This window comes from Bombus pascuorum, chromosome 10, assembly GCF_905332965.1.
Source record: "Bombus pascuorum chromosome 10, iyBomPasc1.1, whole genome shotgun sequence".
NCBI classification, from domain to species: Eukaryota; Metazoa; Arthropoda; class Insecta; order Hymenoptera; family Apidae; genus Bombus; species Bombus pascuorum.
Window position 1 is genome coordinate 11,232,541 of NC_083497.1, and position 26,434 is coordinate 11,258,974.

Here is a 26,434-nt window from a genome sequence, read left to right on the forward strand (position 1 = left end):
CGCAGTCGGGAAATTATCATCGACGCATAAAAGTTAACGCGCGGATTGAAACGACGTAATCGGCGTTAATTAAAGCGATCCAACGGCGGTGAGTGTTTTTGAAAGCGCTTAATAGGAGAAGACGACGTCGCGTCGCGTCGCGTCGTTTCGAAAGCAAATCTCGAGATTTCCGTTGTACTACGCGGGAACAATCCGAAGCATTAAGTCCTCTTAAATCGTAGAAAATGGCGTGAGTTTCGGATAATTCCAAGGTAGGGCCAATTTCAAGCAAAATCGTCGCGTCTGTCCGCGTAATTAAACTTCTTCCTTTCAGTGTTCGACTCTTCCGACGATAAATCCATTTCATCGACGAAGGTGAATTGCTTTTTCATTCGTTCGATCTTAACGAACGTTTATCCCTATTGATTTCAGGTCATAAAATTGGTAGGCCAGACGATTCCTTTTTATTGATTTTTCCTTTTTTTTTTCTGCTTTTTTTTCGCAAACGCGTGTCCATAATTTATTATCAATTGTATACTCCATACAGTGACCTGCACAAGTAGTGACACGCACGATTAACGCACACGCATTCACATCCATACGTTCGTTCAACAAAGAAAATACACATACGCCCACGCTCTGTATACGTATACACATACAGAGAATACACGTATATCACATGTACACGTATGTAGCATACATACATAATTTTCTTTTTACATATATAATTGCATTTGTGTCGAAATCGCTCGTATATAACTATCGTTAAGGAGGAATACTCATTCTTTATTTTTTGTTCAAAATATATATATATATATTTTTTCTTTTTTTCTTTTTTTCGTCGCTATCTAAGGACAAGAACGGCGGAAACGATCGTACTTTATCTTAAACCTACAACTCTCTTATTACGTGTAGTTCATTGTTTCCTGTGTGCCATTATACGGTACTTCTTTTTCCTTTTTTCCATTAAAAAAATTAATAATAAGTAGCTATGCTGACGTGCGGTATTTGAATGTATAGTGACTAGCAAACACTGGGAGGGAACGAGAACGAAGTCAGGGACTTTTCCAAATTTTCCTCCGTTCGTTTGTATAACAGTAATTTAATTAAACGATATCGTCGGTTGTTTCCTTCTGTAAAGAACATTCGCCTGTGTTTCTCTTTTAGATGCATCTCGCAATTTTGTCAACGATGAAAATTCGAAATTCTCGTCTTCTCGATTGACAGACGAAAGAAAAACGTCGTTCCAACTGACTTCGATGGCTCGCACAACCACAGTATTCGCTACGTTTTGCGATTTCTCCACCTCAGTATCACAATGATTCAACGTATTGACTATTTCATAATTAATCCTCTTGACTCTTCCCTTTTTAAATGACCTAAAAGTTTGCACGCTAACGTCACGAGTTTTGCGTTTACGGATTTCCCTTCTTCAACGTTGCACGATATTCGTTCCATGTTAAAATTCAATTTGATATACGACATCGTGCTTGTTTTTAATTGTCGTACACGCTGCATACGAAACAATAGGAGAGTTTCTATTTTCATCTGCTCAATCACGATCCTCTTTCATGGACGGCGATAAAAAACGTAGCGCTTTTGAGATTATTACAACATGCGAGGAACGCTAAATCCTGAGTCTAAAAAATCTTCACAATATGCGCGTATTTATACAGTTTTTTCCTTTTTCGTTTCGTTTGTTTCCTTTTTCAACTCCGAAATAACAACGACCATCGCTGTTTCAATCTTTCAATCTAGAATCTGATTCTTAACGTATAAATATTTTTATTCGCGTAATCTAATATAATCCATTGATAGAAACAGCGTTTACGAAACGAAATAATAATTTTATATCTGCTAAAAACCAGTGAGGCATCGAACCATCGCGTTCGATTAATTTTAATTGGATCTACACGATGTTCCTCTGTAATGACTTTTTTCTGACGTAAAAATTTCCAATCGATCGACCGAGATGGATGGTCCACGTTTATTCGCGATGTAACTACTAAATCTACTACCAAATGAACGGGCTTTAAACGAAGCGGTGATTCGTTTCACCTTGTGGGAGAAATGCACATGTATAACTCGTATTATATCAGGCGAACAATACGTCCGCGCAATAAAGAAATCAATTCGGTTGCCCACACGTTCGGTGAATTTCGTGAATACATAATAGTAACGTACGAACGCTTACAATTTGCAAATTTTATGCAGAACGATACGATTCGCGGTTATATTTCATACCGAAACTGTAACGGAATCATAAGTTTAGAGTGTCGTATAAACGTTTCGGTAAAATTTGCACAATCGTTTACTCGTGCGGTGCAGTTTTTAACTACGCATTGAGCTTTCTCCGAATCTAAGAGAATAGATTAGCTAAAATAACGCTCTTAATTTATGAACCTCTCATTGGCAAACGAAAGTATCGATAGAGCAAAATACATACGTTGTTTCTCAGTTCTTCTTAATTTTGTCTAATACTTCGTTGCACTTTGAAGAACGACGCCTTGTAACATTTTCTTTAACGAAGAATACTATCAGACCTATTGTGATCCGACGTTCGACTGGTCATAAAATATAACAACCATCTCTTTTGTATCGTTAGAGAATATCGAAGTGGATTTTCTACATTACGGCAACTACCCCACATTCCTTCGTTAACCTTCATCGTTTATAATACAAATCGTTCATATCTCAAGGCAAATATGTTTCACTGTTAGAATTAATCGGTGGCGCCAAGATATTTGTGCACGTTTTGTGCTTACGTACCATAATATATTACTGCTCAGTTTCACACCGTTCCTACGTATAGGAGAAACACTTTGTGCGTACACCAAAATATAATACTAGAATCGAATTTCGATAAGTAAAACGAATATTACATTTTCAAGGATTGTGTCGCAATCATGAAGACAATCGAAGCAGAGTACTTCGTTAAAGTTTCTTAAAGAACGTCTAAAGCAATTGAACCGCCTTTTCGTTTTGTGCTTTCACAGCGCCATGTACACTACAAATAACGTGTACTTATCTTTAACATATAGCGAAGAATTAAATATTCATTGTGCTACATTACGAATATATTTTATTTTGCGAGCCGTGAGCTAAACCTTTCAACAAAAAAAAAAAAAAAAAAAAAAGAATTAACATTGCAAATGAATACTTATTGTTATCATACACCAACGGAAGATAATCAAACGAGAAAGTTTCATTCACGTTGTAACGTCCTCGTTGATAATCTTATCATTTACGAATACCGTACGAGTACCGTATCGAGTACGTAGAAGATGTAAGACGAATATTATGTACGATATAGATTGCAACGTTCGAGTCTGTATAAGCACGAAAAATAATTCACTGTTTGGTATTTGCATTCACATGTAACATTAAATTTCACTTACACACGCAATTGGGACGCTTCTTAAATGTACGCATTCCTTTTTCACATTTAAATACTAAAGTAGGCCATGGCATTATTTCCTTAAATATATGTAAGAAGGTCTGACATAGTCAAAGTTCACGTATCGCACTTGATAGAGTGACAAACGTTGGAAACTAAAATAATCGACAGAAAAAAAGACATTAGACAAGTTTTGCTTGCGTTACAAAAGCAATATGTATATTGCTCATTGTATATCTTTCTTTTTAATAATACACTATATTTTTCAACTTTAATTGGCTAAACACAATACTTCGCGTTGTATATATTTACTTGAATACTCAAACACAATAAATATTTTATATCAGACCTCTATAAATATCAAAGCCAATAATCTAATAGCAAAGGCAATACTGCCTTACGTTGAATATTTCATTCTTGATTCAGAATATTTATTAAATATTCATTAGGTTCTAAATACCTAATGGTATATTTATTGAAAAAAGAGAAACTTATTGTTAAAGAATTCATTTTTCTGAATATTATTTACATCGCTACAAAAAGACAATGACTGAAAATATAATAAAAATCTGTACGTGAATTCAATGAAACAAATATCATAAGAAAGATTCGAGTAAACGATAAATTGTCAAGAAATACATACAGTCATCATACACGTAAAGAAAAGGTAAAAGGTCATTTAACCTAAATAAATAAATAAAGACGCTTGAAGCTATAATTCCTTTTACCGCTGTCTAAAATAGGAGCTGAGTCAATATATGAAACTATTATAGTCATTTCATGACATGATCTTATTACGTGAAGAAGTAAAAAGATTTCTATAGAATTATGCATTGTGCAATAAAAAACGCTCAATTCCATAGTGTTTTGTCAATGGTAAAAAATTGATGTATATACGCGTACTGAGACGTGGTCTCATATTTTCGTAATGATGAACAGTCGATAACTCCGACAAATTTTTTCGGTCTTTTAACTCTTAAACTGATACTGAATTGATTTTTTAAAAAATCTAGTTGCGTCTCCGAGACATATAGTATCGTTTTTTTTTTTTTCTTTTTCAATCGATGCATCTCTTATCCTTACTATTTTGTACACTTATGTTACAAGGGTGGGATCGATGCTTATTAATACTATGAACTCATACGTGAATCGGCGACAAAATAAAAATGTACGAATCACATATACCTATATACGATGGAGGACAGAAGACCTATTTTTTCGTCTTTTTTTTTTGTTTTTTGGCAGGTGCGTTTCACTTTTTATGGCAAAAAGTGATTCTTTAAAAAGGTAATTCGTAATCATTGCACAGCCCCAATATTCGCTCAGTATTCTTAGGGCTTTATAAAAGATTACATTTTCCTGAACGTCTTCGTTTCCTCCGATTCTTTTCCAACTCAGCCGGAGGTTGATTTCTGATAATACGAACAACCTAGAACAAAATTATTCAAATCCCTTGACTACTTTCACCCATGTGCAACTATATATACAATAATCATCTTGTTCCTTCTTTTATCTATTCTTATGGTCCCCTACCTCGTGGAATGCTGCATCTACGTTTAATGGTGGGTCTTTGGCAGAAGTTTCGATATAAGGTATATTCAAGCGGTGAGCCAACTCCCTTCCCTGTTCCTCTGTAACTTTTCTCAAATGTACCAAATCGACCTTATTGGCTACCAGAAGCATAGGGTATACGTCTCTGTCCTTTACCCTAAGTATTTGGGTATAAAAATTCATGATATTCTCATAAGATTGTTTATCAGTTACAGAGTATACTAATAGAAACCCATCACCCTTGCGCATGTATTGTTCTCGCATGGCACTGAATTCTTCTTGACCAGCTGTATCTAACACTGTTAGGCACAAATAAACTTTTGTACACACAAGAATGCATTATAGGCCTAATGCGATGCGCTAAGCGTAACACAAAAATAGCAGATAGCAGAATTAAACGCGACAAAGCAACTGAATTCAACTTACCATCTAGGATACACCATTGTTTGTCTACCTCTGTATGTTGAATGTAGCTATCCTCGATGGTAGGATCATAGTCAGTGACAAATAATTTTTGAAAGAATTGTATGGTGAGTGCACTCTTTCCAACACCTCCATCACCAACCACGACCAATTTGAAGGTCATAAGGTTGTCATTATTAGGGGGTCGTGTCATACCGCCTCTTGTTCTCCCACCCCCACCCCCGCTGCCTTGCCTTCTTCTGCCTATCCTGTCAACTCTTCTAATGTATTCTTAGCAGTGTGTCTTCTCGTGAATTGTCAAGGCTCGCTCTTCGACTAGAGTACCCTGAAACGGTTAACTTACATTGAACCGACGAAATTCGCAATGTGTTGCTTATATACTCAACAACTTCTGTTGTAACATGTATCAGTTTTGTTTACATGAACACGAGAACTAAGAAAGTTATCCTGGAGAGGTCGCGATGTAACGGGTGTGTCAATTATACTTAATAGGACAAAATTAGATGAGAAGTTCCCAGGGTTTGATTAGGAGTTTACAGATTGTACTATGACAGTTGAATTGTCGCAATGTAGTCTATATTTGAATGAAATAAGTACACACCTTACATGATCTGCCACTCCTGTTTCACGTTCTCCCAGCTGTCAATTGGGTTACTGTGCGCAACATTCGTTTCAATGTGGAAAGTATGTTTGTGTAAGCTTTAACGTAGTAGCGTATACAATAGGTCTTGTATACTTTTATGACCATGCGCGGAAACATAACTACCCTAGCGGCATATTCTGCAATTATCACACCTATTACAGTGGTGCCAACAATCTTTGACCCAAAATAATACAGTAATGGAAATGTAACTTTCAATTAAAACCTGCTCTTATTTGTAAATGTGAAATCCTTAAGATTTCGCTTAGTCGATTTGAGAATATTCATTTAATATGTCGCAAAGTATTGAATATACACTTTAAAAAGAGCGAAAAGTCTATTTCGTTATATTGGCAGGCCACTTTATACTTCCTCGTAGCTACTTCGTTCTACTTCATACAAATATATATGAAATATGTATAAACGATAAAACACGAATAATACACGTGTAATTTATACGAAGCAATTAGTGAACTTTTATATTTGTACCGTTGATCTAATAATTAAAGATCGCTAAAACACCCGTATGTGTTTCATTTCATAACGTTACTTATACGATGTATGTTTATCAAGTGTAACCAGTTATAACGTTGGTTAGCCATTTCCGTGCTCCTAGTCAAATAATATTAATTTTGGTAAGCATACCGTACTAGTACTTACCGTTTGTAGATATTAAAGCAAATTTAACAAAATTTATTAATGATTACTATAGTTTTTAACATCATTACAATCTCTCATTTGTTGTCATTAATTTTAAGGTTATGTTCGAACTAACCGCCTGTAAACAATCAGGATTAACGTAATTTCAACGAAAAATATAGCAAAAAATAAATCTTATGCCACATAAAAATGATCAATGATATTTAAAATGTGTAATTTTTATATTTGCAGTTATTACTTAAATAAAAAAGAGAATAACCATGGATGCAGATCTATACGATGAATTTGGCAATTATATTGGTCCCGATTTGGCTTCTGATAGCGAAGATGAAAATGAATATGGAAATGCTGGAGACGACGCAGAAGACAGAGAACGCTCCGACGAGGAAATGGAAGAAGACAGAGATGAAGTTAGAGAACAATCGGAACAAGGAAATTCCATGGCAGTTGTATTGCACGAAGATAAAAGATATTATCCAAGTGCTTTAGAAGTTTATGGGCCAGAGGTAAATTGAACAATTAATTGTTAATTAATATATATTTGATTAAAATACGTTATAGGTAGAGACATTGGTACAAGAAGAAGATGCGCAGCCATTGGATAAACCGCTGATAGCACCAACACGAAAACCAAAGTTTCAAATAAAACAACAGCAACTACCAGAGACAACATATAGCATAGAATTTTTAGCAGATATGATGGATGCACCTCACCTTATACGTAATGTTGTTCTACTTGGTCACTTACATCACGGCAAAACTACTTTGGTCGATTGTCTAGTGAGACAGACCCATCCCTATCTTCACAGCGTAACAGACGAAAAACCTTTAAGGTACTCATAAATACTCTCAATAACCGCCGTTCAAAGTTAAACAAAAAACTACATAATATCTACGTTCCTAGGTATACCGACACGTTATTCACCGAGCAACAGCGAGGAGTATCGACGAAAGCAACACCCGTGACGTTGTTACTGCAAGACGTAAAATCAAAGTCCTACCTTTTAAATATATTCGATACTCCGGGTCACGTAAATTTTTCTGACGAGGCGACAGCGGCGATACGTTTATCCGATGGAGCGGTGCTGATCGTCGATGCCGCCGAAGGCGTCATGTTGAATACAGAACGTTTACTAAAACACGCGCTTCAGGAAAAACTTGCGTTAACAGTTTGTATAAATAAGATAGACCGACTGATCCTCGAACTAAAATTGCCCCCCTTAGACGCGTACTATAAATTAAGACACATCATCGAAGAAATTAATGGACTGATAGCGCTATATTCGGATTCTGAAAATCCATCTTTCGTGTCACCTGCAATCGGAAACGTGTGCTTTGCGAGCTCAGAGTACAATGTCTGTTTCACCCTGAAATCCTTTGCGGCGCTTTACGCTAAGATCCATCCCTCGCTTAACGCCAATGAATTTTCGAAACGACTATGGGGAGATATATACTTTAACTCGAAAACACGGAAATTTACGAAAAAACCGCCACACAATACCGCACAGCGCAGCTTTATCGAATTCATTCTCGAGCCATTGTACAAGATCTTCGCGCAAGTTGTCGGCGATGTTGACACAACTTTACCCGATGGTTAGTCAATTTTTCTAAATTAAACTAGTAGATTTCGTTCACCGTGAAATAATATTGCAACTTAATTCCACAGTACTGGACGAGTTAGGCATAAGACTAACATCAGAAGAAATGAAAATGAATATTAGACCTCTGTTGAGATTGGTATGCACGCGTTTCTTGGGAGACATGTGCGGATTAGTCGATATGTGTGTAGCCCACGTCCCTAGTCCTCAGTCACACGCACCAGTCAAAGTTCAACACGTGTACACAGGCTCTATGGATTCGTCTCTCGCGCAGGATATGATCAATTGCGATCCTGACGTTAGTACTTGCGAAATATTTATACTACGAGTATTTCGTGTCCTTCCACATAGACTTTAACACGGAAACGATATTTGCAGGGCAGGCTAATGATTCACAGCACAAAAATGTATCCTACCGAGGACTGCACTCTATTCGTGGTCCTCGGAAGGGTGATGTCAGGTACACTCGAGGCAGGACAACGTGTCCGCGTATTAGGTGAAGCGTACTCGCGTACCGACGAAGAAGATTCTCGCGTTTTAACCGTGGGAAGGTTGTGGATCAGCGAGGCACGCTACTCGATCGAGCTGAACAGAGTTCCCGCGGGCAACTGGGTACTTATCGAAGGTATAGACAGGCCGATCGTAAAAACGAGCACCATTACCGATCTCAGTAATTCGGACGACTTACATATCTTCCGACCATTGAAGTTCAATACTCAGAGCGTGATCAAAATCGCGGTCGAACCTGTCAATCCATCAGAGTTACCAAAAATGTTAGACGGTCTGAGAAAAGTGAATAAAAGTTATCCATTGCTGGGCACGCGAGTCGAGGAGAGCGGCGAACACGTGGTCCTAGGTACCGGTGAATTGTACTTGGACTGCGCGATGCACGACCTGCGTCGTATGTATTCGGAAATCGATATAAAAGTAGCAGACCCGGTCGTTGCTTTCGCGGAGACGGTAGTAGAAACGAGTTCTCTCAAGTGTTTCGCCGAGACACCCAATAAACGGAACAAGTTGACGATGATCGCCGAACCACTCGAGAGAGGCCTGGCCGAAGACATCGAGGCGGAACACGTTAAAATCACGTGGAACAAGTAAGTAGAAAAATTCTGTGCCTCGCCAGTAGATCGTGGATTTTTACGCATTTATAAAAAGTTAAAAAAATGCAAAAATACACGGAATGCGCATAGTGCGCAAAAACGTATAAAATATCCAAAATACGGTACTGCTTGCAACGTATTTAGTGGGTGAAATTAAATTTTCGCTTAGGTTCTGTCTTTTTAATTGTGTTTATAAAAGTATAAATTTGCACAAATATCCGCAGCCTATTTGTCGATATAGAAAATAGAATAGTACGTTAATGCAGGCTTCACGGATATATAGCTTCATCAGATAGGGTCGATCGACCCTGATAGGGAGTAAAGACACGGTTCGTACACGCAAGTCTGGGTTCTTCGGTATCGAGCCACGAAAGTTCCAAAAATCTCAAAACAAAATCTACTCGTCTTTGCAGAAAACGTCTAGGAGAATTTTTCCAGACGAAGTACGACTGGGATTTATTGGCGGCGCGAAGCATATGGGCGTTTGGTCCAGACGCCACGGGTCCTAATATTCTGGTCGACGATACTTTGCCATCAGAAGTAGACAAGACGCTATTGAACAGCGCCCGTGACGCCATCATTCAGGGTTTCCAGTGGGGTACGCGAGAAGGTCCTCTCTGCGAAGAACCGATTCGAAACGTGAAGTTCAAAATCCTGGACGCCGTGATTGCTCAAGAACCTCTTCATCGAGGAGGTACGTATTTCGTTCGAATTACTGCAGTTTCGTTTTTTATCTCTCAATATTTTGTTTCTCGAGGTACGTTAAAATATTTGAAATCGAGCGTGGTTCTTACCTTTTAAGTTTGAAAGCACTCAGAATGCATATACCGTATTACTATTATTAATTAATTATTATTAATCAGCCAATAATATTTTTCTCCGACTCCGCTTGACTCTGTGAAGCGACGAGAAATAATTTCCACCCTTTTCTTATTGCGAACAACATTAATTTGTTTCGTTTTACAGGTGGTCAGATAATTCCGACGGCCAGAAGGGTAGCCTATTCTGCCTTCCTTATGGCAACGCCCAGATTGATGGAACCCTACTTGTTCGTCGAAGTTCAAGCGCCTGCGGATTGCGTGTCAGCAGTTTATACCGTGCTGGCTAAAAGAAGGGGTCACGTGACTCAAGACGCTCCCGTTCCCGGAAGTCCCTTGTATACCATCAAAGCATTCATTCCGGCAATCGATAGTTTCGGATTCGAGACTGACTTGCGAACACATACGCAAGGCCAGGCGTTCTGCCTGTCCGTGTTCCATCATTGGCAGATCGTGCCTGGCGATCCGTTAGATAAAAGCATTACCATTCGACCACTGGAGCCACAGCCAGCTACGCACTTAGCTAGAGAGTTTATGTTGAAGACAAGGAGGCGAAAGGGACTTTCGGAAGACGTATCTATAAACAAATTCTTCGACGATCCTATGTTATTGGAATTAGCCCGACAGGACGTTCTATTGAATTACCCGTTATAAAATATAACCGTAGAGCAATTTCCTGTATAATTTTACTACGACAAGTTATCATTAAAGAATTAATTTTATACGAAAACCGCGTGTCTATCGATTTGTCACTTTCACCTGATTCCATTTCCATATCCCAATACTCTATCGGCAAAAACGTAAAACTTGCTTAAAAAAACGATTCAAAATTCTTGAATCGCTGTAAACTCGTGAAAAATTAGACGCGTTTCCTGTATCGTAACGCCATTACGGGGTACAAACTATCTGCAATATAAAATAAAGAACCTCTGATCTAACTATACGGCTATAAATAAGAGTATACTGTTAAAATATGTATATAGAACACATTCGAGGCCGCATTCGAAAGTAGATCGCAACATATGGACAAAGCTTTACTGTCCACCTACTTTCTTTAGAAATAGACCCACCGAACATCAAATTATGACTTCTTTTAACGTCTAAAACAAAATCCAGGTATCATTCTAAAGAATCGATTAACTCGTTTATCCAATCTTGGGAATATTCTTCGAATATCCGATACGTTTACCCATCTGCTATTAAAACACTCAAATGCACTATTGGAATCGATGTTCGATAAACGATTCGACTCTACTCATAGATATAGACAGAGTATCGTAATAAACAAATGCAAAACGAAGATTACAACGGAAAATTTTTAGCCCCTTAACCTACAACGTCGAGTCAGACTCGTGGCTCACTTACTTCGACCCAAACACGAAGAACGCGTGCGAGAAAGGTGGTACGTCTCTCGAGCCAAACATAAACAATACGAGCACAAAACGTACGTTCTTCAGATTACACGCGACAAACACTTTTTTCTCTTGGCCACGTTCGGAACTAAAATTGTAGAGCGAGAGGTTAAATATCGCATAAATAGATGTAGCTAGCTGATCCGTCGCGACAGCATTCGATACATAGTTTAGTGTCTAGACACGCGATTAACGTGACTTTCCGAGTAATCAGTGATTTTCCAGTGAAAATTATCGTATTAATCTTCGAAGTGCGAATCGCGAACTACGTAGTAAGAAAGTACAACGATAGGTTCAGTTCGAACCCACGTACTCATTATATATATATTCAAATTTGTACAATTTTCTCCCACAAGTATCTTCGTTACACAGATAAAGAATAAAGCCATTGGTTGTGATGTAAGTGAAAAACTGTCGATTTAGGATACTATTTTTAGGAACTGTCGATAGAGGAGACGCTTTCTTGAAAGAAACACAGGCCACAAAGAAATCGTCGTAAATCATTGGAACATCATCGAACCGATAGTAGGTAAGATATGCCACTATAATAACTAAGGTATAGCTATACTAACTAAACAAAATAATACCTGAGAATGAGTCAGCGTTGTCGTAAAACTTGCAAACTGACAAAGCTAGGAATACAACGTACACTTTCTATTCGATAAAAGAAAATTTGAAATTTGTTGAATCATCTCGCTATCAGTGTCGAGCAAATAAAAGCTAAAACTGCAAGTTACACGTTGAATCGCGCTAAGCCTGCTGCGTCGAAAATGACTCAACCATCGGATCGCGAAAGTTAGGTTACGATCGCAGCGGATACGTGTTCTCTAACGAATGGTCGTTACGACGAACGAAATATGCGAAGAAATGCGTGTACTCGTAGGAATCTAAATAGCATATATTGATTGACTTGGACGTATCGAGTTCATCGTATCGTTTACAGTCAGGACACGCATCCGTTGTTATCATAACCGCTTAGCAGCCGCTTAAGTTTCACGAAATAGTCCCACGTGCAGTATATCGTCCCATTTCGTACGTTGACGAGACTGTGTCGCTTCTTAAGCGTTTATCGTTTACTCGTGAAATATCGAAGCCGTCCGTTTCTCCTCTCCAAAATATTTAATATTTTCCAACGAAATTTCGTAAGAGAAAATCTAAAGTTAAAGAAATTAGCGAAAAAGTTAAAACGATCAGCGTACGTCGGAGATTCGAGACGTAAGATACAAGTGCGAGGCAGGCAGCGCGCGCAGTTTGCAGGCGGAGCCGCAACTGCGCACAGTCGTATGGGTGGTCAAAGTGGACGGAGCCTGGCGCCATTTTACCAACTATAACCATGCCCATCCGTCCGCCCATCAGCGTCGATCGACCAGAGAGTCGTGCTGCTTCGATGGACGCAAAACCGGGTTCGCCCGGCGACTGTCTCTTTTCAAGGCGATGTCGTTATGAAGCGGTCTACCGCGTCGCCGCCGATCGATCAGTCGACTTCTCGTACTTCTCTCTCTTTCTCCCCCTCTGCTCTGTACTCGCGCTGATGTACACGCATAACCGTGCTTCTTTTCGCTCGGCTTTCGCGCTAAAATCGTACTTTCGAATAAAAATCGTCGACGCTCTTACCGAAAAACGAGAGCTACGAACCTCGAGCGTCTAACCACGTTCCGTATGGCGCTACGATTTTCCACGGTTACGTCGCGTCGTGCACTAAATTCTCTCTTAGAGACGTCGAGCCCGCATCGCCGAAATCGACACCGAAGCCCTTTCACGACGCTTCGTCGAAAAGAAAATTAAAGTCGGGTTTTGTCCAAGTCGGATAGACGCGAGCAACGTCTAGAAAGATCGTGCGAGAAAACGCGCGACGATGGGAGAATCGGTAATGAAAAGAATCGGAGAAACGCGAGAAAAGTACACGGCGCGGCCAATCAGGGACATCTCGTAGGTTATTCGTTCTATAAATAGCGCAACAATTTAAATTTACAATAGCGTGCGATCTGCCGGCGGGCGACACGCTGTTGGTGCGCAAGATATTTCTCGAATACGGTTCGGTGACTTTCGTAGCGCGTTATCGGTAGACGGCGTGCTTGTATGCGTAGCTATCGTAACTAGAATAACGCCTTTACGATCGCGCAGCCACGTTTGCCTCGTTTGCCAATCACGATTGCCTCGTTTCTTTGACACACAGGCCGAAGTTACGAAACCGGAGGCCTCGACGAATCGCTGATCGAACGCGTTTAATAAGCAGCTTCGTTACCGGTGTCCCATATTTATTAGCACGCAGTACCACCGTCACGTCCGTACGTATATGTCGCACGCAGATTCGTCGCTGTAGATACCTGCGATGTTTCACAGGAAACGGATGGCGATCCGTAACTGTTGGAAAGCGGCTTTTTACGTCGAATGTACCGTGATCGTAACGTATTAAAGGCATCTGGTAATTAGAGCGACATGGAAAGGGACATCGTACGGTCTATGGAGTTCCTCGCGCCGATTAAACGCGCGTACCTGTACTTCGACCGCGTTCCTTTTCGATTCGAAAACGCGCTGGCTTCGGTTTATTCGAGCGTCCTAATCTCCGCTGAAGCATCCACCGCTGCCTCGTAGCGGACGAAGAAAGCGTCGTTTTCGCAAACAAAGGATGCAAAGGGCGAAGAAGATACGTCGGGTACGAACCGTTGCTTTCGCGCGTCGGTGTACAAAAGCGGGACGATCTACGGTCGATCTAGCTTCGAATCGATCAGTTGGTTCTTTAGCAGCTTGCGAGCGAACGCTGGACGATAGGAGTGCGATCGATCGACGAATCGGTCGATGAATTCATCGACGAATCCGACGATCGAGGGATGCGAAAGGTGAAAACGTAAGCGGAGTACTAAGAGGAGGAGAAGGGGTGTTGAAGAAGAAGAGGAAAGGTCGGAACGACCGAAAAGGACGAAGTCGGAAAAGGAAACCGGCTGGTTCGTCGACGCTCGCCGACGCTCGGCGTCGCTCGTGCGGCTCCGTCGCAGCGAGGCGGGGTTTAGGCGGGGTCGATACGAACAGTGCCCGTGTCTTCCCGTCGTTTCCGTGCAGCGTCGTTCTAATCGCACCGTATCGAAAAGTGGCAGCGGCTACCGCCGCAGTTCGGCGCCACCGCTGCACACACTCTCTCGTTGGCCTCTACCGCCGCCTCCGCCGCCACCGCCGCCACCGGATCCCCGATATCATCGTGCATCGTCGCACTCGTTCGAGAGTCGGCCGAGTGCACCGAATCGAGTCGTGGCCAGAGAGAGCGGTTACGTTACGTCGAGTCGCGAGACAAGACCCCGTGAGTCCTCGTGGAGGAGGAGGAGGGCAGCGCGGAGGGGAAGATCGAGCGACAGAGACGGAGAAAAAGGTGACGAAGAGGGGAGAGCGAGAGCGAGAGAAAGAAGGAACGTCACGGGCAAGAGCGCGCGCGCGCGCCTGTCGACCCACCGGTCGATCGACAACCACGTCGTCGACGGGACAATCGCGGCAACGACGACGGTTACGACGTGGATCGAGGAAGAAAGCGGTGCACGAGGATAACAAAGGCACGATCGAGTTTCGTTTTCTGTTCCCTCGTTCGGCGAGTAGGGGCGACGTAAACACGTAGGAAGAACGATCGAGGAAAGAAGAAAAACGTAGGAAAGGAGGAGCAAGGGGAGAGAGATAGACGGAGGAGAGCGAGTGGAGAAACGAAAGAGAGGGAAGTAGAGCGTAGAAGGAAGGAAGGAAGGAAGGAAGGAAGGAAGAAAGGAAGGAAGGAAGGAAGGAAGGAAGGGGAAAGGAAAAAGAGAGAATCGGGTCGAAATCGTCGGACATGTGCGCGGCGCTGTGCTCGCAGGCAGCAGGGACGTGATGGTACGTAGCTCGCGGCGTGCAAGTTATCAGGATTGCTCGCGGTCACGGGTTCGTGACGACCATGGTGAGGAGTGCGACGGCGTGAGCGACGACAACGAGCGCGCTATCGCGAGAGAGAGCCTCGGGGCGCCGCACGCCGACGGACGGAGCGGCGTTGCCACCTCTCTTCGCCCGCTGCACCGCGAGAAGCGATACGGCAACCAAGAACACCGTCGTTGCCACGTCCGCTGCTACGTTCCGCTGCCAGCCGGGACGGCAGCTCGCTGCTGGCCACGGCGACCATCTCTCTCGCTACGCTGGTAAGCACCTACACGTAAGCCTCTGTATACCGCCCTGCGAAACGTATGGTAGTCGCGTGAATCGACCAACAAGTCCGTACTACGCTCGGTACTCGCGATCCTCCGCCGAAGATAGGACACCGCCGCTGCTCGCCGCGATGCCGATGCTCTACCCGCGAGATCCTGTTGCCTGCAATAGCTACCGTGCTCTCTCGGACCGGTATACGTCGACGTTCCAGCAAAAACGCTCGAACCACCGATGTTACCGTGGCAACGCTCCTATCGACGACGGCTTACCCTCGCGATTCTCCATCGCCGCTCTTTCTATTATATCTCTCCTCCCGTTTTCTCTTTATCGTCTCGCCGTCCAATTTACTTTCTTCCTTCGATCGTATCAAACGTTGCCTCGTGACGATTCGTCGCGAGCATGCGAGACGTGATCGGCATCGCGCGGACATTTCCAAGTCCAAGAACGAAGATCGCGATTCTCTGAAGAATCGTGTCGATCCGTAACAACGACGATCAACGAATTAGGTGGTCTCTCTCTTTCTCTCTCTCTCTGCTCGCTTGGCGCCAGACCTTTCTCAAGTTCGAACGCAGAAGCCCTTCTTTCTACTCGTCCTTCCTCTCTCTCTCTCTCTCTCTCGCCCTCTCTCTTTGCCCCTCGCTTGCACGCTCTCTCTCTCTCTCTTTCTTTTTTCCTCCTTTCCTCCAAGTTCTTCATTACTCTTACCATTCCTCGTAAACCAACCTCTTTTCTGTCGCGTTCCCGGCCTTGACGGATCATTCGCAGAGCGAAATTACACGAACGCGGAGCCGTCGACTATATCGTCGACGCAGGTGGTCGAGCCTTTCCTCCTTTCTTCGAGCTCGTTAGCCATGCGCAGTGACACTTGGCCTCTGTTATTGTCGCGCGGGAGATCTGTACGCGGGAGCTCTAAAAACCTAGTTTTTCCAAGCCAACGTATCGCGTGACTAAGCTGGTTTCACTGTCAAGTATACCTTTCACGCGAGGATCTCGTTGCTCGTCGCGCGATACTTCGACGAACGCGTTTCCCGTTCGTTGCCTACGAAATCTTGCTAAATCTCCCGCCATCGTACGGCTACGAAACTTGATAGGAAGCCGCTTCCTCGTTAGCCACCGGTTAACGGCCATTCGCGAAAAGCTGTTACAGCAGCAGCGCCGTAGCGCTGGCGCGCGCGCGAACCGATCGCGAGAGCATAGCACGCGCGAAATCAGATTCGTTCGCGCGATACCGACTAAATCTCGTCTCGCGTATGTTCGTCGTGAACGAGACCGTACGTGGCAACCATATCTGGTCGAAAATATTATCGAATATCCGTTGCACGGATAGACACGGATTGGAGAAAGGGAAGAGAAACCATCCCCTTTAAGAGATAGACCTTAAAGCCCCGGCGTAACTCGTTTCTCCCCCCTTGCATTTCACGAGATATTTCATTATTCTAAATATATCGACGGTACGCACGAGTCTCGCGTAAATGGAAATCGCCGCTTCGAACGTATCTTAACGCGATTACGTGCGTGCGTTTCCCCCCTCGAGCTAGTGCGCGCGGCTACCTGCATTTCGGAATCCTCCGACCGTTATTAGAACGCGCATCGATATCGCGCACGTCGGTATATTAACGCGTAACGTTACGCGATTTAATTTTAGATAAGCCGGAGATCGGCGATCACCGATTCGACTCGCTGTCGCGTACGACGAATCGCGACAATGCGTGGAAATTTTTTACGCAGGCGTGAATTATGATTCCGTGCGACGCGTACGGCGACGACAGCACGCTGCGCAGTTAATTTAAAAAAAGCATCTAATCGTTGCTCTTTGGTCCCGTGGATTAACAATCCGAATGGCACAGCTGTTTCAGAACCGACTAACGACATGGAGGCAAAGGAGAGGGAGAAGCCGCTGGTTAAAGACTTGAACGAACATATCGTGTGTCCTCTCTGCAGAGGCTACCTCGTAGACGCAACGACTCTCGTGGAATGTCTGCATTCTTGTTAGTATTTCTTTCAATTCTGTGTCCCGTAGTAACGCTCGTCCCGTCTCGTTACTCGTCGCCGGTCATCGTACGATTTTCGCTTATCTGACTCGAGTTTCATCGGCTCGTTAACATTAATTTGCATGAGAAAAAGGCTGTAACGTAGCAAAGTCGTCGATGAATATCGTTCGGTGACGACGCCAAATGACGACGGCCGTATCTACTTCGCGTGCGTGAAATAGTCTATCCGCTTCGTCCGCCCCTCTGGCAGGGTGGCTAAATTCGTGAAGGGTGACTAACCGCTGCCGCTCTTCGTTCTAATATTCTCCCGACGAACGGACATTTTCCGAACGCGAAGATTCCGCGTTCGCGATGGAACGAGCGTAATTAAACATCGGAAAGAACACGCGTGGAATATAAACTAGGTACGAGTCGAAGGATGTTCAGTTTGCAGAGGTTGCATAGTCAGACGGTTGAGCAGTGGTGCCAGAGCGTGTCCCGTATGCAATGTCGCAACGTCTCCGCCGCTCTTGCCGGACGTAAAGCTACAACGACTGGTGTATCTCGTGGTACCCGGCCTCTTCCGGTCGGAGCTCGAACGAAGGCGTCATTTCCGGCTGGTCAATCCGCAATGCCCACCTTTAGCCCTTCCATTGGGTGCCCTAGACTTAACCTTGGACGATTTCGTCAGCCTGAGCTTGTGCGAGCTCGACGAACCGGAAGAGGAGGCGGTCGCTCGCGAGCCGGAGAACCGTGTCGGGTCACGACACCGAACGAACAATACCGATCAAACGAAACACGAGGACCCGATCAAGGTTCGAAGCACGCGGTATCTCAAATGTCCGGCAGGAGTGACGGTTCGTCACCTGGTGCGATTGTTGATGCTGAAGAGAGGATGGGAGGAAGCGAATTCTTACGGGTCGACCGTCAACAAAATCGAGATTCTCTGCGAGAAGAGCGACGAGAATCGGCGTAGTAGCACGAAAACGATGGTACTGGACCAATCGTGGACTCTACTGGACCTCGCCTGCATATTCGACTGGAAAAGAGTGAGTTTCTTCCCCTATCATTTACCCCTTCTGCCCTGTTATTTAGCGAGCCCATAATTTACTTTCCTTTCGCATCGTGTTCGTCGGTTACTCATGGTCGCACGGTAGAGGTCGATCGTCTACCTCGCGATAGTCATAATCATTTCCTATTGCGTCAGTCGTATTTAGAACTCTCGTGATGCTGCAAGATACCATAGGGGAAGCGATAATTTTGACTTTGCAGGAAGCACCCATGCAGCTGTTTTATCGCATTACGCGCAGGGAGGTTGTTATTCCTGAATCGAGCGACAGTTCCTTCAACAACGAAACGACCGAGGATACCGCGACCATGGAAAATATTCAGAGGCCGCCGACACCACCGCCGAGCCCCAAGCCACCGCAGGAGTGCGATGTCGAGGCTCGTAGGATTTTAGAAAGCAGCAACGTACCCCCTCGATCCTTGAAGACCAATTTGGAACGCGACAAGGAACCGAAGGCGAAGAAACCAAGGTGCAAAGTGACTCCGGTTATGAGGACTCCTAATCTCGTACCGATACAAAACAATCACGCACCGGAGAGTTCCAAGACCAAAGACTTGACGAAGCTGGAACACCACAAGCACAGGAAACGACGAAACAAACGAGTGATCGCTGAGATCACCACCACGCCGCGGGAGGATCTATTGAAACTGAAGGTTCGGTTGACCCCGTGTCCACCGAGAATCACGTCGAGCAGCGCGACCGGCCAGGCAAAAGAGAAATTGTTGCAGATGAGAGCCGTTAGACGAGAAAAGATCAAAGCCACGACGATAAATCAGCAACGATCGACAGGCGCGTTGGTGGCTCCAGGGGAAGGTGCCGTTACGAAAGAGAACCTCAGAGAGACAGAGGAGACGATCGAAGAAATTATAGACAGCATACCCGACGAGGTCGTTCGAATCGCACAAAATATAACTTCTCCTTCGACGGAGGATACTTCCACCTCGGCCGATAAGGTGGATCAAAGAAGCATACCGCAGAGTTGTAGACCATCGTCGAAGAAGGAAGAAACCGTGCCGGAAATCGTGAAAAGAGTGGAACAGGTTGAACCAGAACGTCCGAAGAAGGACGAGGAGATTCTTCGAAGATTGGGTCTGGTAGCCGTGAACGAAACCAGCGACAATTTCCAGGATAAAGCGAAGCAACGCGTGCAAAACAACGGGGAGAAGATGGATAACTTGAACAGAGAGAAACTCGAGAAACAATTGCGCGAAAGTAAAGCGAATCGTGTGAGAAGCTTGCTGGCTGAGAAACAGATGCGCGACACGTTGAAAACAATGTCGAAGACGAAAGAGGAACAACATTCTGCACCCATTCAGGTCAGCGCCCCTCCGAAAAAGAAAGGCCCGCCACCACTAGCGCCACTGCGCGTCGCCAAGCCTTCCGGTTTTGCCACGTCGAGCGCCATTTTAGAACCGAACAATTCCAAATACGAGATCCCGCTGGATCTAAGCAGCGGTGGAGCGGTTCACAATAACGTTCTCGATTTATCTGCGAATTTATCTGTCGGTAATTATTCCTCGTCCCCTTCCTCGTCCTCGTCCTCTTCACCTTCGTCCTCTTTGTCGTCGTCGTCGTCGTCGTCGTCATCGTCGTCGTCGTCGTCGTCCTCGTCGTCCTGTTCCCTGACCTTGTTAAAACCAAGGCCATCGCGACCATCGATCCCGACAGGAAACTTACTAAGAGGAAAAGCGAAAGACGGGGAGCAACGACGAGGTCAAGACTCCAATCTAATGACACTTTCCGACGCGGCTGTGTCCCTGTTAAGCAGCTGCATCACCGACGAGAATTCGATCGAACCTTTGGTACTCAACTCTGCCAACCTCGCCAGCAAAGTCGCTCTGCGAATACCGCAACCTCATCATAGAATCTCCGGTTTCGGAATGAAAATCAAACCAAACTTGAGTATCAGGCACATTCCTAATCCTCAGGCTGTGGTCGCGTCGCAATATAGGAATCAAAGAGTCAGTTACTTCAATTCTGCCTCGCAACAGCCACCGTAATTCTTTCTCCGCTAACAGTACGAGCTATCCTCCTGTGTATCCTCCATTCTTTTTTACCACTTCCTATGGTAATAGCCAACAATCTGGTCGGTGTCTCTGATCTTTTTCCAACTTTAATGCGTTAAAAATCGTCACCAAGAATGAGCAACCTATCGCGAAAAAAAATGTGTCGCAAGTACAATTTTTTATTTCGCTTCGCCGTTTTTATTTTTACGAACTCGTCCACTGCAGCTAAAGCGATCAAGTTGTCGACGAGAAGCATCCTCTCCGGTGATTTCGGCGTTTTGAAAGATTTTCCTCTTTACGAATAACCTGGCTTTAATTTTCAGACTAGGTTGGGTTAATACTAATCCGATCGGCGCGAAGCGGCCGGCCAGCGTTTCGCTGCTTAATCGCTTTAAAGAGTAACTGAATAAATTCGTTGAATCTCAATTAGGTGAAGCAACGAAATGTCGATCGCCCTTACGTTGCGTCCAAGTATCTGACTCGCAATCCACAAAGTTATGCGAATAATCGACCGCGAGGTGAATCCTTCTATAATTACGCGTTTTCTCATTCAGCGTTATTGTCTGGTCACAGCTTGCACAGCTTTTACTTTCTAGGCTTTTATTTTAGTTTTACTTCCACGCTGAACGAATCGTCAAACGCAAATGGTGAAACGGTTCGAGGTTTAGGTTTAGAACCGACCCTAGTGTCATCGAATCGGGCGATAAAAACGACGACATTCTGCAGGATTTTCGCGACATGGGAGTTAGATTTAGGTTTGGTTCTCGCGTAAAGTTCAAAGTACTTGTCATAGCCTGCGTCGTTATTTTTTGTGACATGTCGCTTCATTTAAACAGCTGCTTAAGATCGGAGAAGCTGACCAAATCGCACGATATTACCACTTCCTGTTATTAGATTTAGAAGACGCTCTTACGGAAATAAGATTCCTACGTGACCAATCCAAAGGCTGTACGTTACCATATATTTTCCCCCGCTTCCTATAATGTTTCGTAAAACGTGATGAGTTTCGTGTGGGTGTAAAGACACATGGTACACCCGGTAGCATAAACTAGAGCGCCAGCTTGAGAGGTGAAAGTGATAGAATGATTGTGACATTTAATACAGCGCGAGTAAATATATTCTATTAGATACTTTTTTCAAAATGAACAAGACTAAAAGAAGATCGTCTGGTACAGAATGTTTGACATTAAAAGAGAAGAAAAAAATAGCGACAAAACAAATTACACACACACACACACACAGGTGTTACCCTGTGTCTTTTCCTCTCAAATGAGAAACAATGGCGGTATGTTTGTAATGCATGTATGTACGTGTGTGTCTGTCTATGATCAACCATTAAATGCAAATTAGTATACCTACTTGTGGCCAGGCTGACAAATTAATTTGCGGAAAGAGTCGGCAATTTGGCGGATCCGCTTTATTGGCAATGGCACAACGCCTGACAGAGATATATTAGACGTAGCATAACGTATGGTTAAGGGATGTAGAGACAAGGATAGCGGATGAATGGTTAGAATGGAACGGCGGATGGATGAAGGATAAACTTTCTTGTCCCCACGTGTTGTCCTTCCTTTTTTAGAACCTTAGAGAAATATGTACTTCATAGAGATGCCAAAGAACGCCAGAGAACGTGTGCAATGTACTAGTGCAATTTAATTATCGTCTATTATGATATAATATATTACGTGCGATTTATTGCGATAGAAGGCCGATTATAATTTCGTGGTAAAAAGAAAAAAAAGAAGAAGAAGAAAAAAAAAAGAAAAAACAAAGAAAGAGGGGAACATGCTAGTAATACATATAACAACGGGCAACCCTTTAAAAAAATTAGGTGAGAAGCTTCGAGGAGCTTTGTAAAATCCTTGTAATGTACACTCGATTCTTCGTATCGAGGTGTATCGTTTTCAATTGGAAGTTTAAATATGAAAAATACGTACCTACCACTCGTAAGTCGTATCCTATGATATTAAGGGAGTTTTTATTCTACGAAGACGTATAAACTCATATCGCTGTTACTGATTTATGAATAATATATTGTAGGTATTATCGTCCGAGATCGATACGATCAAGCGGTTTTTTGAAAACCTTCGGATAAAGAATAACATCGAGTGCGTTGTAAGCTCGTTGTGCGTGATATATGGCGATTTTTAATGCTGTATCGGAATTTGTACAGACTGCTCCTGTTCGTACAAGGACAGCAATAAAGATGAACACGATGATTTCAAAGAAATTTTAAACGAAACGTTTACTAGGAATCCAAATCCTACTCGAACGATCAGAATAATTCAGCGTTTCCGGTATTGCACATCGATCGAGCGTACACGTTGCGTAAAAAAGATGTATGTCGATGGTCGAATGAGAGTCAAGGTGGGTATGTAAAAGTAAGAGTTTTAAACGTCTAGTCGAGATAAATACTGAAAATAGGGGAACGGTGCCAACGAGTGCGGAGAAACAATGGAGAATATCGATACCCACGATTCGCGACGAAGTCGGACGTTCGAATCGGTTAGGAAATTTGCATCGATTAGTTACATGGTTACGCGTGGTCGACGACATTTAAAAAAAAAAAGGGAACCACGCGATTTTTGAATTAGCTAATAATCAAAAAAAAAAAAGAAAAAAAAAACTGCCAGTTTAGGAAAACGAGGATTACATTAGAGTCACAGTTCGTTAGGATTTACGGTGAAGTAAAAGGGACCCAGATTTTTACATATTATTTTTCTACGGCCTTTTTAAACGGAATCACGTTACGTTCAACCATCACGATCGATCGTAATTTTATCCATCGATCCGCCAATTATAAAATGCCCACGTTGAACAACTAGTAAGACAATGTTCGTTCGAACCGATGGTTTACGAAAGCGATTAACGTAGCCCACGAAGACTGCGAAGATTTTAATATCTGATTTGTTGCAAGAGTTGAATAGCAGCCATGTGACTATACCTACGTAAGTTCTACTTGAAATATTAACCCATTGTTTGGAGCAACGTTCGTGTACTTGTTAACAACACGAATCGTTATGTATCGTATCTAAAGTTACAGTTCGAAAAGACTTTAACGCGCAGAAGAATAGATAGCTGCGCCACGACAAGGGATCAAGAATCCTTTCCAACTTGGAATATCTTGAGGACATTGCTTGAAACTAATGTGCCCCTTGGAAGAAAATAAACAGATGACGTATCGTAAGCATAGAACGTCTGAAAAGAAGAGGCAAAAGGAAAACGAAATCGCGTCTTTGTGATCAAAAAGCTTATGCGAATGTTTCGCATTTTAAACCAAGTTATTGAAATTAATAAGAAAACGGAACAAGTTATATTTTATCATCGCGAAATCGTTCGTCGCAATTACGTGAACCTTTTGTTTGGAAACCGTAGGATTGTAATGATAAACGTAATCGGTTGTACTTCGAAGATATTTCCACGATAACTTGATGAAATAGTATACTACAAGTAATCAACGCAGTTATTATCAATGTCCATTCTCATAAATATTAAACGTATAATGCAATACAGTATTTCCATAATAAACAAGCTGTGAGTTGTAATCGAACAAAGAACGTCAATAATCACTGAGAATACAGTTGTTCAAATATTCCAAACCTTCTTCGTTCTTCATCTTCTACCTTTCATTTAACACTTTACGAAACTTTTTCGTTGTCGCTTACAAAACGGTCCTAGGATTGCTGATTTTTCTTTCAAGCATTGCGCGCCACTCGACCGTTATGATTGAACTTTCGAGCGACTGGAAGATGTAAACGAAGCGGCGTGCGTATTGCGTTTTATCAAAATCGACAGGAAGAAAATCGAAAATTACCGTAGATTAAGTGAGCAAAATAACCCAGGCTATAAGCGCGTATATTACTTACTACCTACTTATATATCTAATATCATTGATCGTTCGAGTATCTAATTATCCATGTCATTATCGCGAGGTTGTGCGCGTTTAAAAACGTCGCCTTACATCTTGCCGACGAATAGTAATCGGCAATGTTTGTTATCGCTAATTAGCTAGCGTTTACTTTGATGTTTTGTTAAAATTGTTTTTGAGAATCATGTTACATGAAGTGTACGATCCATTGCTCGTCAATAAATCGTGATGTGTATAATCATAATCGAGCGTACGTGTTACCTCGTCCTCTTCCTTTAACGTTAACCCGTTGAACATCGCGCGACTAGTACGTGGATTATACAAAATAACAATCGAAACGTACTTAGAAGATTGGCGAATTTTATCGTGCCAGCGTTCGCGCGATACGTTCAATTAAACGTGATTTAGAAATTACGCAAAGACAGACAGCTGAACCATTTAGTTCTTCACGATACAAGTGTTAATTCGATGTCTCCTCCACATACGCGCCATTTTTGCGTTCGGATGGAACCAAGCAGCCCTTCGAGCGAGGTAAGTACACAGCTGCTGGAACATCGTAAACGTAAAAAATAGTCCAACGATATAAATCGTTCGTAAATACCAATACGATAGAAAACGAGTCATTAACCGATCTAACAAAATCTTAGCAAATTTTCGAGGGACATCGGGGAATACCGATAGGACGAAATAAGTAGAATGGGTCAAGAAAGCTTGGTAATTACGGAGGCCGGGCGTCCCATAAACGATCCTCGAAATTAATTACGAAAAGGGTTCCCCAGTGAAATGGCGGAAATGAGGGATTTAGAAAAGTTACAGTACCCTGGCAAGTTATATCGACTACCTGGAAGGATGCTTTGGTTTGCCGATCGGTTTAGCGACCACCGGTGTAAGAAACAAGAGGAAAATGAGAGAGAACGCGAATACTGTACAGGGCCCTGTAAATGACCTTCGTTACCTTCGGCTCGGTTGGTGGTAGGGAACGAAGGTACGAAGACAAGGAGGGTACAAAGGATGCCTACCTTCGACAACCTACATTAGGTACGGGAGACGTGGAGTGAGCCTGCGGCCGCGGGCCACGGAAACTCGATCGCTGATTGGCTACAAGCTCCCCCAGGGAAGTGCGTCGTGAGCGTCGGAAGTGAAGAGGGGTGAGCGTGCCTAGAGCGAGCCGTTTGTACACGAGGCGGAAGGTCGGTCCCCGTAGAGGATAATGGCACGATCACCGAGCCCTAACCGACCCTGTCCCTGCGCATCGTGTGCTACAGCCTATCGAGGTAATCGCATCTTTCTCTCTCTAATAACCCGCTTCTCCTTCTTTCTCCTTGACGCTCTTCCGATTTCGGTCTCCCTCTTTTCTTCTCGCACCCTGTGGCCCCGGTCGGTCGCACTAATGCCGCCACCTCTTCGATCCCTCCACCGAACCTGCCGTTCCGTCGTGGCCTGCCCTTGTCGCCCTCCGTCCCACCGAGCTATCCTTTTACTGGCTTCTGTTTGCGCGTACAAGCTCGCATCGAACATGAATAAAAGAGAGAGAGAGAGAGGCGAAAGAAAAGGAAAAAGGGGGACGGAAATACCCGACGAGGGGTGGATGAACAGAGAGGGGGCTGAAGGAAAGAGACAGAGGGATAAGAAGGGGAGGATAGGTAAAGTAAAAAAAGAAAGCGGGGAAAGCGCAAGCGAGACGGTATGAATCGGATGTAAACGAAGAGAAAAAAGGATGGCCGTATAGGTAGAAAGGTAGACGAAGAAGGAGAAACACGGAGGAAAGGGAAGGGTGGGACA

General features: G+C 43.4%; 3 protein-coding genes across 5 annotated transcripts; 2 read left to right on the forward strand and 1 right to left on the reverse strand.

Annotated features, from left to right (window-relative positions):
- Positions 1 to 450: 450 nt before the first annotated feature.
- Positions 451 to 6,120, reverse strand: LOC132911523 (ras-related protein M-Ras-like). Its single transcript, XM_060968226.1, has 4 exons — positions 5,952 to 6,120; positions 5,354 to 5,675; positions 4,910 to 5,226; positions 451 to 4,805 (listed from the first exon to the last, which is right to left on the reverse strand). The coding sequence occupies exons 2-4, from the start codon at positions 5,541 to 5,543 to the stop codon at positions 4,716 to 4,718; spliced, it is 597 nt and encodes a 198-aa protein (XP_060824209.1). The 5' UTR covers positions 5,544 to 5,675; positions 5,952 to 6,120; the 3' UTR covers positions 451 to 4,715.
- Positions 6,121 to 6,369: 249 nt separating this feature from the next.
- On the forward strand, positions 6,370 to 10,899 carry LOC132911491 (116 kDa U5 small nuclear ribonucleoprotein component). Its single transcript, XM_060968150.1, has 8 exons — positions 6,370 to 6,625; positions 6,882 to 7,156; positions 7,212 to 7,483; positions 7,555 to 8,243; positions 8,317 to 8,546; positions 8,627 to 9,345; positions 9,765 to 10,045; positions 10,318 to 10,899. Exons 2-8 carry the CDS (start codon positions 6,911 to 6,913, stop codon positions 10,821 to 10,823), a joined length of 2,943 nt encoding a protein of 980 aa, XP_060824133.1. The 5' UTR covers positions 6,370 to 6,625; positions 6,882 to 6,910; the 3' UTR covers positions 10,824 to 10,899.
- A 1,096-nt stretch (positions 10,900 to 11,995) lies between these two features.
- Positions 11,996 to 24,896, forward strand: LOC132911494 (polycomb group protein Psc-like). 3 transcript variants are annotated; one of them, XR_009659014.1, is made up of 5 exons: positions 14,468 to 15,732; positions 17,587 to 17,727; positions 18,157 to 18,758; positions 18,982 to 20,898; positions 20,955 to 24,896. XR_009659014.1 is itself a non-coding variant. In XM_060968155.1 (4 exons), exons 2-4 carry the CDS (start codon positions 17,610 to 17,612, stop codon positions 20,776 to 20,778), a joined length of 2,517 nt encoding a protein of 838 aa, XP_060824138.1. In that variant the 5' UTR covers positions 11,996 to 12,110; positions 17,587 to 17,609; the 3' UTR covers positions 20,779 to 24,896. The 3 variants fall into 3 exon arrangements, 2 of the variants coding, with proteins under 2 accessions (XP_060824138.1, XP_060824137.1); XM_060968155.1 differs by lacking the exon at positions 14,468 to 15,732 and adding an exon at positions 11,996 to 12,110 and having other exon boundaries at positions 18,982 to 24,896; XM_060968154.1 differs by having other exon boundaries at positions 18,982 to 24,896.
- Positions 24,897 to 26,434: the final 1,538 nt, after the last annotated feature.

Excerpts from the sequence above, each read along its gene's own strand:
- LOC132911523 (XM_060968226.1), bottom strand. The coding sequence starts at position 5,543 with ATGACACGACCCCCTAATAATGACAACCTTATGACCTTCAAATTGGTC. Across the intron at positions 5,227-5,353 it reads ACAATGGTGTATCCTAGATG|TGTTAGATACAGCTGGTCAA; the intron begins GTAAGTTGAATT and ends TGTGCCTAACAG. Across the intron at positions 4,806-4,909 it reads TAGATGCAGCATTCCACGAG|GTTGTTCGTATTATCAGAAA; the intron begins GTAGGGGACCAT and ends ATTTTGTTCTAG.
- LOC132911491 (XM_060968150.1), top strand. The coding sequence starts at position 6,911 with ATGGATGCAGATCTATACGATGAATTTGGCAATTATATTGGTCCCGAT. Across the intron at positions 7,484-7,554 it reads ACAGACGAAAAACCTTTAAG|GTATACCGACACGTTATTCA; the intron begins GTACTCATAAAT and ends CTACGTTCCTAG. Across the intron at positions 8,244-8,316 it reads TGACACAACTTTACCCGATG|TACTGGACGAGTTAGGCATA; the intron begins GTTAGTCAATTT and ends TTAATTCCACAG.
- LOC132911494 (XM_060968155.1), top strand. The coding sequence starts at position 17,610 with ATGGAGGCAAAGGAGAGGGAGAAGCCGCTGGTTAAAGACTTGAACGAA. Across the intron at positions 17,728-18,156 it reads CGTGGAATGTCTGCATTCTT|TTTGCAGAGGTTGCATAGTC; the intron begins GTTAGTATTTCT and ends AAGGATGTTCAG. Across the intron at positions 18,759-18,981 it reads GCATATTCGACTGGAAAAGA|GAAGCACCCATGCAGCTGTT; the intron begins GTGAGTTTCTTC and ends TTGACTTTGCAG.